The following is an 18,377-nucleotide window of genomic DNA, read 5'->3' as shown; positions in this document are numbered from 1 at the left end:
TATCGCGACCTTATCGTCCGTCTGCATTCTCTTTAAGCTGGATGGGATGTGATGTTCGTTGGGGTTTAGCGTACACCCAAAAGTGGTGGCGTTATACCAGTTCAAAAAATTGATCAAATTTATAAGCCATCATCCTTCGAGTTGACTACTTTGTTTTTGAATTAATGTATTATTACATAATGATAATTAATATAAATAAACCATGCGAAGATAAGATAATAAATAACAGATATTAAACATTAATGCAAAAACACTTTAAAAACTAACATGCACAAAAAAAACAACATTTAATTTAGTAACCTAAAAGATTACAGGTGTTTTCTAAGTCTCACCCAAAAAACCCATCATACTCTAACGTCGATATCTCAGCAACTAATGGTCCGATTTACAATGTTAAAAAGTGAAACTTTAGTGAAATTTTCCGATCTCTTCTATCAAAAAATTCTTTCAAAAGATACAGATTTTTAAATTTTCATACATCATATTTGTATGGACAGCTGCCAAATTTGTTTGAAAAATTATATGGACAAACAAATGATGCAAAATGGCTTCTTTGGGCATACCGAAAGCACCAAAAAAGTTTCAGCCGGATTAAAAATTACTAAAATTAAATTTAAAAACAAAATACAGATTTCGTAGAGTATTGATCTACTGTTATTATTTTTTTTTTAATTTTAAAATTCTAAAATGATTGGTTTACACAAATTGCACATAAAATACATGAAACATTTAAATTTACCAAAGTTTACCGCAAACTTTGTAATGTAAAAAATATTCAAACGCTTTTAAGTGAATTTGTGTTTTTTTTTTTATTTAAAATGACCTTAATGGTTTAACAGCACATACAAACATTTTCTTATAGCACTTATAGCACTTAAAATGTGTTCTGTTTGACCCAATGTCGCCTTCTCTAAGGGGTGAGATTGGGTCAATTTTAAAACGGATAACATTTATGAACGGTGTGATTATACTTTATTATTATAGCCATATTCTGGGAAAATGTTGGTAAATTATTCAATAACATTCCCCAACATTGTTTATTTGAATATAATTTGGTTTTTATTGTGTTAAAATAACAGCAGTAATATCGTTTTTTGACCCAAAGTCACCCCCCACTGACGGTATATCATTTGTGGATTAACATTTTTGAAATTTAAACTAATTTTGTTTTTTTTATTTTTCACCTGGGAGGAAAAAGCCACGTGGCCATATAGGGGGGGGGGGTTTGGCGTGAAACCACGAAAAACCATAAGGGGGGAGGGGGGGTCACAAATTCTCAAAAAAAGGCCACGTGGTTTATGCACGAGCCCTAATACATGAAACATTCGTGAAATTTTCCGATCTTTTCGAAAACAATATTTTCAAAAAATTTAAATCAAGACTTACATTTCAAAAGGGGCAAACATTTAATATTACGCCCTTTTCAAAAATATTTTTTTTCCAACAGTAATTTAAAAAAATGAAAAACTGCGACTTTTTTCAAAAAAGTCACCTAAAAATGGATTTAACTTGAAAACGGTGCACTTTATGAAAATTTCACTAAAGTACTTTTTGATTGCAAATTTGATTTTACATCGAAAAATGGAGTAAAAAAAATTTTGCGACCAATATTTCGATTTAAAAAAAAAATAGTGTTAATTCGAAAATTCATAACTCGGTCAAAGATTTTTTGCACAACCTGGAAATTTCTGAAAAGTTGGCATTTTATGTCTTCTAAAACATATAAAAAAAAAATTAAAAATAGTGTTTTTTTGCAAATCAAGTTTTAGTGACAAAAGTTAAATTAAAAATCACAATTTTTTACCGTGTAACATTTTTTTCAGTGTAGTCCTTATCCATACCTACAACTTTCCCGAAGACACCAAATCGATCAAAAAATTCCTTCAAAAGATACAGATTTTTGAATTTTCATATATCATTTTTGTATGGACAGCTGCCAAATTTGTATGGAAAATTATATGGACAAACTAATGATGCAAAATGGCTTCTTTGGGATACCGAAGGTACCAAAAAAGTTTCAGCCGGATTAAAAAATACAAAAAAAAACGAGAATTGCTCTATTTTTACAAATAAGCATCAAAACAACTAAAAATCAACTAATGTTGCATTAAACTAGATGAATCTAAATGAAAATCATTTCCGGAACATTCGTGTGGCACATATTTGGTAAGCAGTGAGGAAGGCATCAACCACGTAGGTGGATTAAGTTAGTTTTCATAGAGTAGATAAATCTTTAAATTGTTAGAGATCGGAGGTTTATTTCAGCATGAGCATGGTTGACTGCCAATGAGCTGCTACCCGAGCAGACGGAAATAACTTGGGAAGGTCAGTTTTTGATATTGTGAGTAGATCGAAATATGTTATTGAGATGATCGGATTAGTTGTTAAAATAACAAAAATCAATAACAAAGATTTGTTCGAAGAATAACTTAAACTGTTATTATGTTGTTATTGCAATAACAAACCAATAACACAGAAGGAATCATGAAGGAATAACAAGATTTGTTATTTTGTGCGGAGAGGTGGAGCAGCATAATAACAAAAAATGTTATTGAACTGGTATGTCTCCATAACAAAAAAAAGTTATTGTTTTGGTTTATTTGTAATTTGCAAATAAACCTGCAGTTGCCATAACTCCTCTGTACTAGTCAGGGCTGCAGAGTCGGGTACCTCCAAGCGACTTTGAATCCATACTTTGAAGACAACTCCGACACTGGATGCAGGATATGACGTCAACGACGACTTTAGCTCTCCAAAAATACCCGACTTCACAGATTCCGACTCCAAGTAAAAGTTGCTGAAAATTAGATGAATCCGATGCAGTCTCCGAGGTCACACTCCAGCTCGAACTTCAACGTCAGCTCCGACTTCCTGGCTCTGTGAAAATAATAACAGTTTTTGTTATTCACACTTCAAAAATTCTCAATAAATAAATCAATTCCGTTAGGGAATATAACAAAATAAAAAAAAGAACTCTCAAAAGTTAATTTATCGGATTAATTTTAGCTTGAAACCCCATTTCATGGTGAAATAATGACCCCGATGAAATTGGTCAAAATTATTTCATAGTTCTAGCCAATTTTAGTAAAATCCCTTAGGGGGTATATCAAATAATTAAAAAAATCAACTTTCAAAATTTCAACTTTTTAGAATAATTTTAGCTTAAGGATCCCATTTCATGGCCAAAACAATGACCCCGACGAAATTGGTCAAAATTATCCAATAGTTCTAGCCAATTTTAGCAAAGTCCTTTAGGGGGTATATCAAATAATTTAAAAAATCAACTTCCAAAATTTCAACTTTTTAGAATAATTTTAGCTTAAGGACCCCATTTCATGGCCAAAATATTGACCCCGACGAAATTAGACAAAATTATCCCAAGTTCTAAACATATTTAACAAAAGAAAAAATAATAACAGATTGTGTTATGGACACTTAGAAACTTTTCCATTTGTGCGATTTGTGGTAATTTTATTTCTAAGTCAGTATACCGAACGAATAACAAATTTTGTTATTAGGAGAGTTTTTGAAATGTATAACATTTCCTCTTATTGGCGTGTTATTAAACATTTTCAATATAATATCACTTCAATACCAAATATTGTTATTTTATCAGAAACTGTTATTATTTTTTCTTCTTGAAGTTGAACTTCAGGTTAAAATAATAACACTTTTTGTTATTTTAACAGGATTTGTTATTGAAATATTATTAATTTTGTTATTACCGTCTGCCCGGGTACTCCGTTATTGACGGATCAGCTGAAGTTATACAATGAACCAACAGATGAGTAGTGAGAGCTAATCATCCTCACTGTAGATCTGTTAGAGATCGGAAGCCTCCTTGACAAAAAAAATTAACATCGTTCTATCAAAGCATCAAACTCGAATTGCTGCTGCACAAAAGTTTGACAACCTTTACATGGTGTACAGGGGACCAACCAATCAAAACAATCAAACACTTGGCGCAAATTCTCGGCCAAAGCACGCTGGATGCCCAAACGAATAAATCTGGTTTGATAAAACATGCGATACCGTTCGTTCCCTTGCATCGGATCCAAATCTGATTGATGTGACCATGCTGGCGCAAGCAACTTCTTGCTACCACCCTAGACGCGTTAATCCTGGCCAGATCGTCGTATCGAAACGGTGATTTCTTCTTGCAATCCGATGGTTAAGACCACGGCTGATTTCAATCTCCCTCTGGGACAGTCCCAGTCTTGCTCGGGTGCATTGATTAATGTATTTTATTAGCCTTGATACGCATAATTTATCAAGTGCTGGAATTTACCATAACTCTAGGCGTTATAGAGCGCGATGATGTACAACACGATCAGGAGCTCTGCAGCATGCAAAAAGACCAATATCTATCAAATCTGATATTTTGCGACCGTGCTTGCGCGAGAACGTAGATCCAACGCAAAGATCATGGCTGGATGACTGACGAATGGGTGCTGCCCCAAGATCGGTGGAATCCGAGGGGGCAGGGTTACTGTATTTCGTCGCGTTTCATGCTCATTAATAATCGGTATATGATCGAATAATTGCTACCTGATGGTTGGAACATGCCGTTCAGGATTATTGTACACTTGTAACACCCACGGGAAACAGTTGTCGGACGATACGAGTGCGAGATGGTTCAATAGATCCCTAATTGAGCTAATGTTCTATTATTCTCTCGCAACTTTTACAGATAATCCACCACTCCACTCAAGATGTCGCACCCACAGCGCCGGGGTGCGCCAGTCGAGTGTCCCCTAGCGTCCCTCGGCAGGAACACGCCATCGATGGATGCCCTCCAGTACCATCATCCGCTGAGTTCCAGCCCGCTTGATCCCCAGGCGTACCAAATGTCCCGCAAGTCACCGATCCTCGGCATCGACCCGGACATTTACACCGCCGAAACGAGTCTCGTGACCGTTGGCAGCAGTAATGGGTGCAAAAGTGATAAAACAATCGAAAATGGCGCTATTCTATCGAGGAGCTCATCCTCGTCGATCGACCAGAGTGCATCCTATCTCCATCAACCGCCCCCGCCCGCGGTTAACCGGCGTGGTGACTACCGGCCACTGCGACCCCGCACGTACACCCCGATCGATACGCTCCTAACCAACAGCTACCAGCACCACCAGCGGCTCTCACCGGTCATGATGGACATCCAGCGGGGCTACCAACCTGACGGTCAACCCCTGGCGTCCCTCTCCGAGGCGGACCGGTACTTCCTCGAAGAGAAAATGGACTCGCTCTACATTCAAGGTGCCATCCGACGGAACGCCACCACGCCGTCCAGTCTAACGCGGAATCAGTCCAGCAGTAGCAACAACACCGAGCGGTACTACCTGGAGAACGAGAACATCGACGCGATCTACAACTTTTGCCACTCGGCGGCCGGCGTTGCGGCCCTGAACTCGCACAACTCGTCCAAGGCATCCTCCAGCCACAACGACTGTCTGGATTCCAGCTCGCCGAACCTGCTGCGGCGGGCGTCCAGTCCGGAGACGAGCGGGTCCGATCGGTACCTCATCGACCGGATACGGGGCTCGCCGGCGGCGGTGGCGTACCACGGGAGAAACACCCGGCTCGCCCAGCAGATGAAGGTGAACGCAACAGATTTCGTCGATGGGAGGTAAGTGATCATTAACTGAAAAATAGTCTCGCCTTACTGAGGATAGGCTATAAAATCACTCGAAAAGTTAACTTCTTAATTATACAGAACTAGACTAGAGCAGACCTAGACAGAACTTTACGTTTAGGGTGTTTCATCCAAACAAAAAAGTTCTCAGAATTAGGCAAACCGAGGTTCCCCTAGTAGAGGATACCCATAGGGACTCTCATGCCAAATATCAGCCCATTTGGTTGAGAATTGGCCTGTCCCCAGCGGTTCAAAGTTTACATGTAAATTACTATGGGATTTTTATGCTTTTCGTTCAATCGTTCCTACAGGTCTGGGGACAACATGGATTCACTCGGAATAAAGACAGGTGTGTAGGGGATAGTCCAATTAACAAATTCCAGAAGGAATTAGGGTTGTCCATTCTGTCCCCAAGGTGCGCATTGGATCGACGTCCGGTATCTCCAGAATCAACGATTCACCCTTCAAATGTACGCATTGTCCTTAGTATGCTATGACGGCTAGCTGAAAATTACGACGCCCCATGTCAGACGGTGAACACGTGGAGAAGCATCGATTGCATTATTATTTCAAAATCATCATGTTACGTTATTTGGAATAGTTCAAATTGTTACAGGAACATCAAAAATTATAATTTTATTACTTTAAAGTATGTTTCTGAGCCAAAACTTGAGTGAATGCTTTGCCACGTGTTCACCGTCTGACATGGGGCGTCGTAATTTTCAGCTAGCCGTCATAGCATACTAAGGACAATGAGTACATTTGAAGGATGAATCGTTGATTCTGGAGACACCGGACGTCGATCCAATGCGCACCTTGGGGACAGAATGGACAACCCTAATTCCTTCTGGAATTTGTTCATTGGACCATCCCCTACACACCTGTCTTTATTCCGAGTGAATACATGTTGTCCCCAGACCTGTAGGAACGATTGAACGAAAAGCATAAAAATCCCATAGTAATTTACATGTAAACTTTGAACCGCTGGGGACAGGCCAATTCTCAACCAAATTGGCTGATATTTGGCATGAGAGTCCCTATGGGTATCCTCTACAAGGGGAACCTCGGTTTGCCTTATTCTGAGAACGTTTTGTTTGGATGAAACACCCTAGTATACATATCGACTGAGATTTTCTTCTTCTTTTGTTTCCCCGCTTGAATGTTGTTGATCGTCAAGATGAATTTACAACTTTTCCATGCAAGTGCTCAAATGTTGAAGTTTTCAGCACTCAAATGGATGCTAAATGTACTTCTCAGTTCTGTTATTCTTGGCGATGAAATTAAAGCAATATGCAACTTTTTTATGTACTAAATCCCAAAAGTATAAATAGTATAAAATTGTTTTGTTGTGTTAAGTTTTATGTTAATGCTACATGATAAAAAAACAACTTTTTTGTGACCATCCATAAACCACGTTGGAAATACTGCAAAATCAGGATATGTTGCATAAATTACTATTTTGCCAAAAGTTAGAGAACTAACTTGATAACTAAAGTCCAAAAATTTAATATGACATCTTACTCCTTTCAGGATCCACCTCTCCAAATCGCAACACTTTGGCGACGGTCTCAGCCGGTACGGTCGCTTCTCGCCAAGCCTGGACCAGGGCTACCACACGCTGGTGTCTCCATCGCCCTCGGGCCAACAGCAGTCATCCATTCCGGCCTCGTGGAACACGGCCGTTCCAAGCAGCAGCAGTACGTCCACGATCAACGGCGCGACCAGTTTAAATGGCGGCAGCAGCAACGGCCAACTTGGGCTCAACGGCGGCGGTGATCTGCTCAATGGCAGCGGTGGTGCCATGTTCCGGGCGGGACCACTGTTTGATCGGCTGTCCGACGAGCTGATGGTCAAGATCTTCGAGTGGCTCGATAGCTGTGAACTGTGCAATATCGCTCGCGTCTGCAAACGCTTCGAGTCGGTCATCTGGAGTCCGACCCTGTGGAAGGTCATCAAGATCAAGGGTAACGTTGAAGTTATAGAGTTTGATGATTCTGATTTGTAATTACTTGATTTCTTTTTCTTAGGGGAAAACAATAGCGGCGATCGAGCCATCAAAACCATCCTGAGGCGACTTTGCGGCCAAACGCGAAACGGTGCATGTCCTGGCGTGGAGCGGGTGCTGCTGAACGACGGTTGTCGGCTAACGGACAAAGGTCTCCAGCTGCTGTCGCGGCGGTGTCCGGAAATTACTCATCTGCAGGTGCAGAACAGCGTGACCGTCACGAACCAGGCCCTGTTCGATTTGGTTACAAAGTGTACAAATCTTCAGCATCTCGACATAACTGGTAATACTTATCGGTAATAACAATTGCAGAAAAAATGCTTAGGTTGTTTTCCACTTTCAGGTTGTGCCCAAATCACGTGCATCAACGTCAATCCGGGGCTGGAACCTCCGCGACGGTTACTTCTGCAATATCTGGACCTCACGGACTGCGCTTCGATTTCAGACTCGGGACTCAAGATAATCGCCAGGAATTGTCCACTGCTGGTGTATCTGTACCTGCGACGATGCATTCAAATTAGTGGTAAGCCAACTCGCCATCTCAACCAGTTGACCATAGTACATTTCAAACTCTCCTTTTTCCAGATGCTGGCCTCAAGTTTATCCCAAACTTTTGCATAGCTTTACGCGAGCTGAGCGTATCGGACTGCACCAGCATCACGGACTTTGGCCTGTACGAGCTGGCCAAGCTGGGTGCAACGCTGCGCTATCTCTCGGTGGCCAAGTGTGACCAGGTATCGGACGCCGGCCTCAAGGTAATCGCACGGCGCTGCTACAAAATGCGCTATCTGAACGCCCGAGGATGCGAGGCGGTCAGCGACGATTCGATCAACGTGCTCGCCCGGTCCTGTCCCCGGTTGCGGGCCCTCGACATCGGCAAGTGTGACGTCAGCGATGCCGGCCTGCGCGCGCTCGCCGAAAGCTGTCCCAATCTGAAGAAGCTTAGCTTGCGAAATTGTGATATGATTACGGACCGCGGCATCCAGACCATCGCGTACTACTGCCGGGGGCTGCAGCAGCTCAACATCCAGGACTGCCAAATCTCGATTGAGGGCTACCGGGCGGTCAAAAAGTACTGCAAACGATGCGTCATCGAGCACACGAATCCTGGATTCTGCTAGCATCGGCTCTCGAATCTTTACTTCATGTAACACTCTATTATACGGCTAAAAGAATTGTAGCAAAATTGTTTTCCGAAAATTCAGTTTTAAGTATAATACTGCCAAAAAGCGTTGCACAGAAACTTGTTAATAACATTATTTAAATAGGTCAATATTTTATGAAACGTTTTGTAACATTTTACAACTGTATACTAACTTTAACGTATAATTTCTATAGTTTATTTTGATGAAAAAAGCATTGTATATTTTTATTTATATAATTTTTAGATCAAATAAATTGTATTTATTTAAAACAGTGTACTTTTGCAGGTAATTTTTTAGAGATGTCCCCGTATAAGAACTTGTCATAACGCAAAATATCTCTCTTTCTTCTTCTTTTTGTTGAAACATTTGTATAAAAAAGTGCTTTAACATGTATTTTACGCCACTACGTTTTCGTGGTGCTGTTCATTGTGTAGGGTTTTCGTCCTTCAAAATAATGTAAACAATATAAATATATTGACCGGGTAATAATAACCCGAAACAGACTATCCCTTACTCAAGCGTGTACTTGGTTTTTGACAGCGCATGAAAAGAGGCGCGTGTTTATGTTTACGCTGTGAACAGTGGAGAGTGAACGATTGGCGCGGAAGTGTGAGTGTGATTGAATTGGGTACTAAAACCCTATGTAAATTTTTATGTACAACGGTAAAAAACACGATTAAAAACCATTTCTGATCACTTTTTTTTTATTTTTATGCAAAAAAAGTTATTGACAAGACAACATTTTTTCGATGGATCAACTATGGTCCCCTTGGAACGAGCTGTCAAGTAGGACCTTTTCTGTCAAGAAGGACCGCGAGGTTAATTTTTCAAAATTGATTTTAAAATTCATTTTAAACTCTTTGTGGTCGTACAAAGGGTTATTTTACTCAGAAAAATAAGCTTTATCGTTGTAAAGAATAATATCAGCAATCTAAGCTTCATTTTAGGACCCAATTGTGCAGGAACCGGTTGGCGGAATCCGGAGCAGGACACGACGGAAGCGGACATGAGGTCAGTGGGTGGTTGGGAGGTTAATGATCGGCAGCGATGGTGCTGCGTCCGGAACGTCGTGTCTCAAGGAGTCCCGGTTGCGACTCTACATCTGGCGACGAGGATGGGATGGACCGTTTTTTTATCAGAGGGAAAAGAAGAGGACAATGGACCAGGTTCCGGGTGTCGTCAAATTATAAACGAGCGATTGTGTGGTAATTGTATAATTGATAATTTGATTCTGGTATTGAAGTGGTGAAGCGAGTGTGGTTTCTCGCAAGATTGTTTATGAGAAGAAAATAGTAGAAATTATTGAAAGTGGAAGCGAAAGCGAAAGTCAAAGTAAAATGGTTGATTGTTTTCCCGGAGGGCTTGTCGTTGTTTATGATTTGATTCTTGACAGTTTGGCTAGAGGGCCTTACTGCAGTAGAAGATGTGCTGAGCTGGAAGGGTCATGGATCGAATATTTTGGTCGGGCTCTGGAGATGAATTTGGCTAGGGGGCCAAATGATAAAAAAAAACTTAGCAAAAGCTAGGGGGCTCAAAATTGAATTTGGCTAGGGAGCCAAATGATCAAATGTTTGCAAGAGCTAGGGGGCTCTAGAGTTGAATGATTTTGGCTTGGGGGCCAAATGATTCAAAATTTGCAAGAGCTAGGGGGCTCTGGAGTTGAATGATTTGGCTAGGGGGCCAAATGATTTAATGTTTGCAAGAGCTAGGGGGCTCTGGAGTTGAATGATTTGGCTAGGGGGCCAAATGATTTAAAGTTTGCAAGAGCTAGGGGGCTCTGGAGTTGAATGATTTGGCTAGGGGGCCAAATGATCAAATGTTTGCAAGAGCTAGGGGGCTCTGGAGTTGAATGATTTGGCTAGGGGGCCAAATGATTTAAAGTTTGCAAGAGCTAGGGGGCTCTGGAGTTGAATGATTTGGCTAGGGGACCAAATGATTTAAAGTTTGCAAGAGCTAGGGGGCTCTGGAGTTGAATGATTTGGCTAGGGGACCAAATGATTTAAAGTTTGCAAGAGATAGGGGGCTCTGGAGTCAAATGATATGGCTAGAGGGGCCAAATGATCAAAAGTTTGCAAGAGCTAAGGGGCTCTGGATTTGAGTGATTTGGTTAGGGGCCAAATTATATAGAATTTGCTAGAGCTAGGGGACTCTGGAGTAGAATGATGTGCTAGGGGGGCAAATGATCATAAGTTTGCTAGAGCTAGGGGACTCTGGAGTAGAATGATGTGCTAGGGGGGCAAATGATCATAAGTTTGCAAGAGCTAGGGGCCTCTGGATTTGAGTGATTTGGCTAGGGCCAAACGATTGAAAGTTTGCATGAGCTAGAGGGCTCTGGAGTTCAATGATGTGACTCTTAAATTACTCAATGTTGGCTAGCGGTTTCAATCTATAAAGATTTGCTAGATCCTGGGAGATCTAAATATCAGTGATTTGGCTTGGGGGCTAAATTTTGATATCGTGGAGAAACTAGAAGGCTCTACAGTAATACAACTTTTGCAGAGATGTCATATGTCTTTTGATTGTCCGAGTTAAGAGGCACCTTAATTTATTTAAAAGAGCTAAATGTTTGACAAGAGTCAAAGGAATTGAATTTGTACGAATTGATTCCCAGTACGTTGTTGTATTTAAAAGATGTTTCCTAGTCAAATCTGAAGTATTCAAAAGTAAAAGTGATTTCTCGATAGGTGTAAAATCGAGGCAACGGAAGGAGTTTGAGGACAAAATGTAACTGAAAGATTTCCGAGTCAAATTCATTGACAGTGTTTCATATATTTGGCAGAAAAGGTTTGCTTTGGTTTGAGAGCCAAACGACGATCAAATTTTAATGTGCAAAGACTTGAAGACTAAACATTTGAGACTAGTGGTCGAATGTGGTTGGAAATATGACAAGAACAAAACGCATGCTGCAGTTTAAATCACTTTACTGCAATATTGATTAGATGATATTTGGTTAAAGGAGTTTGAATTTGAAAAGGCTATGATGAAAATGATTCTACTCTTTCATGTTTGGATATGTAAAACATTTTGACAAAGATCGTTATGGTTAAATTTCCCACCAGGAAATATTTGTGAACCATTCAAAACATAATTGTTTCAAGTTTTCAAAGTGCCTTTTGTTTTGTTTGGTGTTTAAAACAATAGTAAGGTTTTTCTTCTTATCATTGTGGCGCAACACATGAAAGCAAGCCAGATGAAAGAAAAGGAAAGAGATGAGAGGTTGGCTAGTGTTGGACGAACAGTCCAAAGGTAGACCGAAGGTGATCCACAGGTTGATGGGTTCGAAGTGCATAGCAGATTTGAGTTAAAGGTTTGTAGCAGAGACCACCGAAGGTTGTAATGCAGATGATTTAGTGAGTTTTTTTACATTCCTGATGTTTTGTGCCTAGTCTAAGTCACTGATCTAAATGTTTTATTACAATTAGATATAGCTAGGAATCAAAGTATCAAAATGTTTTCCAGATTCAGAATTGCTAAAATGGTAGGTAACGATGGATCACGCGATGGATTGTAATTTTTCAATTGAAGTTGTTAAATGTTTGTCTGAACGAGTCGATTAAAAATAAATGTTCGGCGTAAAAAAAGAGAACTTTGAATGAATGATGTTTTCAATATTTAATTATTCAAGTGGTTTGTGTTACTTGTTGGTTTTGTATTTTTTTTCTGTGATATGTGAAAGCATAGTGTATTAGTACACTGAATTATGTTTTGAGAAACGTAGAATTATGACAGTTAAAAATTGAAGGATTGGTGAACTTCAATAACCGTTCAAAAGTTAGTTATCATCTCAGTTTTATAAAATAATTGTTAAAAGGCTAATCACTCCTGATGTTATGATGATTATGAAATCTTTTTCGATATTGCATTTTAGCGAAAATGATATAACCAAAGTATTATTCGCGCACCACCAAACCGAAGTGCGCATCTCTTCTGTTCCGCAAAAAATCTGTTGCGCCATACAAAAATTGTGTAGTTTGTCGTAAGCGTGTACATCAGCCCGTGGCGCAACAGGCTTTGACAGGTTGCGCTCGTATTTTGATTTTTGTCTGCCTTCACAATAATCGCTGCTTAGCTCGGAACAGTAAAGTTCTCTTCTTCGGTACGGAATGAGTTATCGACTAAATTTTCAATCTAATGGTCGTAAGTTTATGAGTGATAACAAAAGTGATCTAGCTAGTTATTTGAACTGAAAATAATCAAACTGTATGAATATGTACGATTTTGAAATTTATTCAGATAATAAATGTTGAGATTTCATATCAAAGTGATTGACCAGAATTTCAAAACAGAGAAAAGATGAAAACATGGCCCAAATGAAATATACATAAAATATGAGTTGTTGAATTCAATGTAGTTATGAAATGATAAAGAATAAAAGAACAGTCTAAGTCTAGTAGCAATTTTTGGTAAAAGCGCTAGTAAAATTTTAAAAATGGTTTTCAGGGTTTGTTGTGTTGATAATAAATTAATGATTTATTTATTTTTTTGTAAAATTTTTGAATTAACTCCGGGATCGATAAAAAAATAGATATTTTATTTTAAAGCAATTCAAATAAAGTAGGATGTTTAGCACATTCCATTGGTATGTTATATATGTAATATGATGACTTAAATCCATTGCAGCTTAAACAGATAAATCTGTGTGTCTTGTGTGACATCTTATATTGGGTTCAAAATTCTCAGAATTATTCTCATGAAGAAATTGGAGCATTGACTAAAAAAATCGGGATAGAACGTGATTTAATGTTTTGATAGCTTGAAGTGTAGAGAAATCGTAAGAATGTATTTATTAATATTGCATATTGGTCATACGAATGGTTTGAGGTTCAGTGAAGTATACTAACTGTTTTCAAAATTATTCAAAAGGTGAAGTGGTAGAGCGGATGAAGAACATAGCTGGTGAACTAATGAACATCACTGTTTCAAATGTGTTGAGGGAGATTGAGTGTTACTTAAAAAAAATATGTTTATTTTCACTTGTGTAGGAAATAACTGAAGACGATTTGAATTCTAATTTGTTTTGAAAATAAATAGTTGCATTCCGGCAAGTAATTGTGGCAGTTGATAAGGACGTTGATTTGTTTTGCCTTGAATGTTGAATTATCAAACTTGTTTACTAAGCAGTAAATAAGTTTGCGATCGCTAGATAACTGGTTGAAACGGATGTGTATTTTGCTGTGGTTTTGTTTAGTTTAACTCAAGTTTAACTAATGATAAATTATTGAAGCAAGTGATGAAGAGATTAAATATTTGAAATTGTCAATGAGAGTGAATTCAAATCCAACAAATGTTTTATTTAAAGGAAGATGGGGATGTAGGGTTTTCGTCCTTCAAAATATTATTGCGGGCGTTAATAATTAGAGTTCACGCGCGGTGATACGACCGTAAGATAATAGTCGCATGACAACCGCAGAACAAATTTTTGGCTGTTGTCAAAGGTTGCCTAGAGTTTTCAGCTGACTTTTTGGAAAATATTCAAAACAAACCAAGCTGACAGCCAAATCAACGCAGAATTTCAGTTCAACTTGCTGATTTTTACACTGCGGTAGTTAGGCGGCAATAATCTTCTGTCACTCACAGCGATGGAGAAACGTGATTTTATCTCGCAATAAGCAATAATGTAAACAATATAAATATATTGACCGGGTAATAATAACCCGAAACAGACTATCCCTTACTCAAGCGTGTACTTGGTTTTTGGCAGCGCATGAAAAGAGGCGCGTGTTTATGTTTACGCTGTGAACAGTGGAGAGTGAACGATTGGCGCGGAAGTGTGAGTGTGATTGAATTGTGCAGGAACCGGTTGGCGGAATCCGGAGCAGGACACGACGGAAGCGGACATGAGGTCAGTGGGTGGTTGGGAGGTTAATGATCGGCAGCGATGGTGCTGCGTCCGGAACGTCGTGTCTCAAGGAGTCCCGGTTGCGACTCTACACATTGGAATTTCATTCAAAATTATGTTGAACGCGCCCTCACATGCTAAGTATGATTATTAATGCAGAATAATGCAATTTAGATTGTTTCCAGTTGAATAGACTCCCAACTTCATAAAAAATGCTGTTTTTGGGGGAAAAAAATTTACCCCCTGATTTATATATTTTCGAAAATCTAAAGGGAGGGAAAGGAGGCGACATAAAGTTTGAAAAATATTTGCAACGGCTTTACCTGGGTGCTGAAAAGACAGAATGCGTAACGTGATTTCCGAATGATCCCTACTGCTCTTCACTAATACAACTGCACTACAGCTGTAAACATAAACAAAGTAGAAGGCTATGTTCAAGCTCAAGCGTGACATATTTTTTGCTGCTGAAGTGACTTGTTTTGAAACATTTTGGATCTGTTGATTTTAAAGTTTTCGCTGAAAAATTAAGTGCTTTGCGCTTTTTTGTTCGTAGACTAAATGATGGGCGGCCAAAAGAGTCAATCTTTGTTTTCCACGTGACGAACAATTGCGTCAGAAGTGGGTGGAATTTTATGAATCTGAAGAGCAACCGAATGGAAGTTCCGTGATTTTGTATCATTGAAGCGCAGTGATAATATCGGAGTAAGTTTATTCAATATTATTTAGCTGGTGCCATTCATAGCTATTGATAATTCGTCGCTAACATTTCAAAAAACCTCATAAACATAGGTTTTGCGTGAGACATAGCGCTTATTTAAATGTTAGCGACAAATTATGCCAATCTCGATTCCAACCCTCTTCTAAAAATTTGTTGACTTCGAATACCTCAAAAGCTCGACGCACACGACTTTTTTATTACTGAAAAAAATAAATCATAGATCGATTACAATACTTGCCATTTCTTGGTATCATTTTTCAAACAGTAAATTGGTTCCGCTTTGACAGTTCTAAATTGAGGCCGCTTTGCGGACAACTATTCTGCACCCAGCTCCGAACGTATGCAGCATGCTCTTAATCTCACTTCCCAATGGTGCAAAAATGAAAAACTTAATGTTAACGCCGCAAAAACAGTCCTGATTCCGTTCACGCGCAGAAGGAAACTGACTCTTAAAACCTTAAAAATTAACGGCTTAGATTTACAATACTCAAAACACGTAAAATTCTTGGGCGTGTTGTTGGACGAAAAACTGAATTGGAACATCCATTTAGAGCAGGTGGTTAACAAAGCCACAAATGCTTTATGGATCAGCAGAAAAACGTTTGGGAAACATTGGGGTTTAAAACCAAAAATGATACAATGGATTTACACAGCTATTATAAAACCTAGAATAACATATGCCGCTCTTGTATGGTGGCCAAAAACAAAACAAACAACAACTCAAAAAAAATTAGAAAAACTACAACGCTTAGTTTGTCTCTCTATAACCGGGGCAATGCGAAGTACACCAACCAAAGCCTTAAACGCATCTCTTCACATTCCTCCCTTGTACCAGTTTGTGCAAATGGAGGCTGCAAAGAGTGCGCTGAGGTTAAGAAAAATACAAAGCACAGTGGAAAGCTCTAGCATTGAGCATCTAAAGATAATATCTTTTATAAAAATTAACAAAAATGTATTTATGACTAGTGACTGGATGGAGAGCACGTTGAACTTAGACGAACCATTCAAGGTGATTGAAACAAATCGCAATGAGTGGGAGTCAGGAGGGCCTCGCGTTTCACCAGGATCTATAATATTTTACACAGATGGTTCAAAAATGGGAAATAAGACAAGTGCAGGGATTACGGGTCCAGGAGTTAGTGTATCGATTCCAATGGGTCAGTGGACAACAGTATTTTTGGCAGAAATTTATGCTATCTTAGAATGTGCATCCATTTGTCTTAGAAGGAATTACAGACTTACAAAAATTTGTATTTTCTCAGACAGTCAAGCTGCGTTAAATGCTCTAAAATCACCAACATGCCAGTCTAAGCTAGTATGGGAATGCAGGAAACTTTTAAAACAATTAGCATCTAAAAATCAAGTACATCTGTACTGGGTTCCGGGCCACCGGGGTATAGATGGAAACGAAAAAGCCGACCTTCTTGCTAGAAATGGGTCAGAAGGGCACTTCATTGGCCCAGAACCCTTCTGCGGGGTCTCAAAAAGCGTATTAAAAATGGAGTTTGTAAAACATGAGGAAAAGACGATTCAGTTAAACTGGACGAAAACACAATTACTGAGACAATCTAGGGAGTTCATCACTCCCTCTACTCAAAAATCAAAAAAAAATACTCAATCTGAACAAGAAATATCTAAATATCTATACCGGGCTTATAACAGGACACTGTCCGTCTAGATATCATTTGAAAAAGCTAGGTCTTTGTCAAATAGATATCTGTCGGTTCTGTGACTGTGAAACCGAAACATCAAAACATCTAATTGTAGGGAATGAGCAGTGTTAATGTGAAATAAAGGAAGCCGAAAATGATTAGGAAATGGTAAATGCTAAATAATTAAATAAAGTTCGACTTTTTGTTTGGTCAAACCTTCTTTACTCAAATTTGGGTAGAATGCCTAGAAGAATGAGTTGCGTTTCAAAAGAATTACATTAAACTTTTGAATGAGTTGTCGCGTTTCAGCGTGCATGGTTGAATTTTGACAGCTGCTTGCTCGAGAATGACAGTCATTTGACGAACGCGAAAAGAGTAGGATGTGCGCGAGAATTCGAGGTGGATTTTGAAAAAAAAATTGTTTTGTTTTGTTCCGTCACCACATGGCGCAGTTCGGCAGGTTCAGTGTAGTGTAGGAAAAATAATAGAATTGGCGATTTCATCACAAGGACGGCAGATGGAAATCTAGAAGGTGGTATATATGTGTTTTTGTGTCTTCTTGATTGCACCAAAGAAGGTAAGAGAAACGATGGCCAACTGGTTGTAGCATCAGATAAAAAAAAAACAAGCGTTTGGGGTGCCAGAAGATTTTTCAAAGTCTGTATGGATTAGAGAAAAAGTCTGTAAAAAATCAAGAGTTCTGCGCCGGTTTGAGCGCGAAGAATTGAATTCATTTAAATAAGTCGAGGGAGTCCTGAAATGCTCGGTGCAAACTTTGACTTTACTTGTACACACAATATATAGCTCTAGAAAAATCAATTTTGATAGTGTGTGTGGTTCTTAGAAGGAACATAACTGTAATTTTAATGGTTTGTTTATACTAACCGAAGTAAAAAAATAAAATAAAAAAAAGATGAAAACTGTTAATTATTTTGAAAAAGAAAAATAAAGAAAAGGGCAATGAATCCATGGCGCAGAAGTGATATGAAAAAAAAACAAAGCAAGATCGATGGAATCAGGCAAAGAAGTGATTCGATGAAGAAAACAGTTTTACAAATGAAAACTAGCCAAAAAAGAAAGGGCAAGAACACAAGAAATTACAAGCCAAAAAAGAAACGGCGATTTACTCAAGAAAAACTAGCCAAAAAAGAAAGGGCAAGAACACAAGAAATACAAGCCAAAAAAGAAACGGCGGTTTACTCAAGAAAAACAAGCCAAAAAAGAAAGGGCTATCAAAGAAGAGATTGAATAAAGTGAAGAACAAAGTTACAGAGTAAAGATCAAATCTAAAGTGATTTTTTTATAAACACATATGCGCCATGGGTTTTATGACTCTATAAATAATTAGTTATTGAAAAAAGGTAAAGAAGTGTTAAAAAAAAATAAATA

General features: G+C 38.8%; 1 protein-coding gene across 5 annotated transcripts in view; it reads left to right on the top strand.

The window, feature by feature from the left end:
• The window catches only part of LOC120427440 (F-box/LRR-repeat protein 7-like), a 98,201-nt gene extending 89,158 nt beyond the window's left edge, over positions 1–9,043 (top strand). For all 5 annotated transcript variants that reach the window (XM_039592298.2, XM_039592297.2, XM_039592300.2 and 2 more), the window contains 5 exons: positions 4,691–5,623; positions 7,160–7,593; positions 7,657–7,917; positions 7,978–8,157; positions 8,220–9,043. In XM_039592298.2, the coding sequence (XP_039448232.1) occupies positions 4,713–5,623; positions 7,160–7,593; positions 7,657–7,917; positions 7,978–8,157; positions 8,220–8,755 (2,322 nt within the window). In that variant the 5' untranslated portion in view covers positions 4,691–4,712 and the 3' untranslated portion in view covers positions 8,756–9,043. The remainder of the gene's footprint in view (positions 1–4,690; positions 5,624–7,159; positions 7,594–7,656; positions 7,918–7,977; positions 8,158–8,219) is intronic.
• The last annotated feature ends 9,334 nt before the right edge of the window (positions 9,044–18,377 follow it).

This window comes from Culex pipiens, chromosome 3 (assembly GCF_016801865.2).
Source record: "Culex pipiens pallens isolate TS chromosome 3, TS_CPP_V2, whole genome shotgun sequence".
Classification (NCBI taxonomy): Eukaryota; Metazoa; Arthropoda; class Insecta; order Diptera; family Culicidae; genus Culex; species Culex pipiens.
Note: the sequence above shows the minus strand (reverse complement) of the source record. Positions and strands in the feature narration are given on the sequence as shown.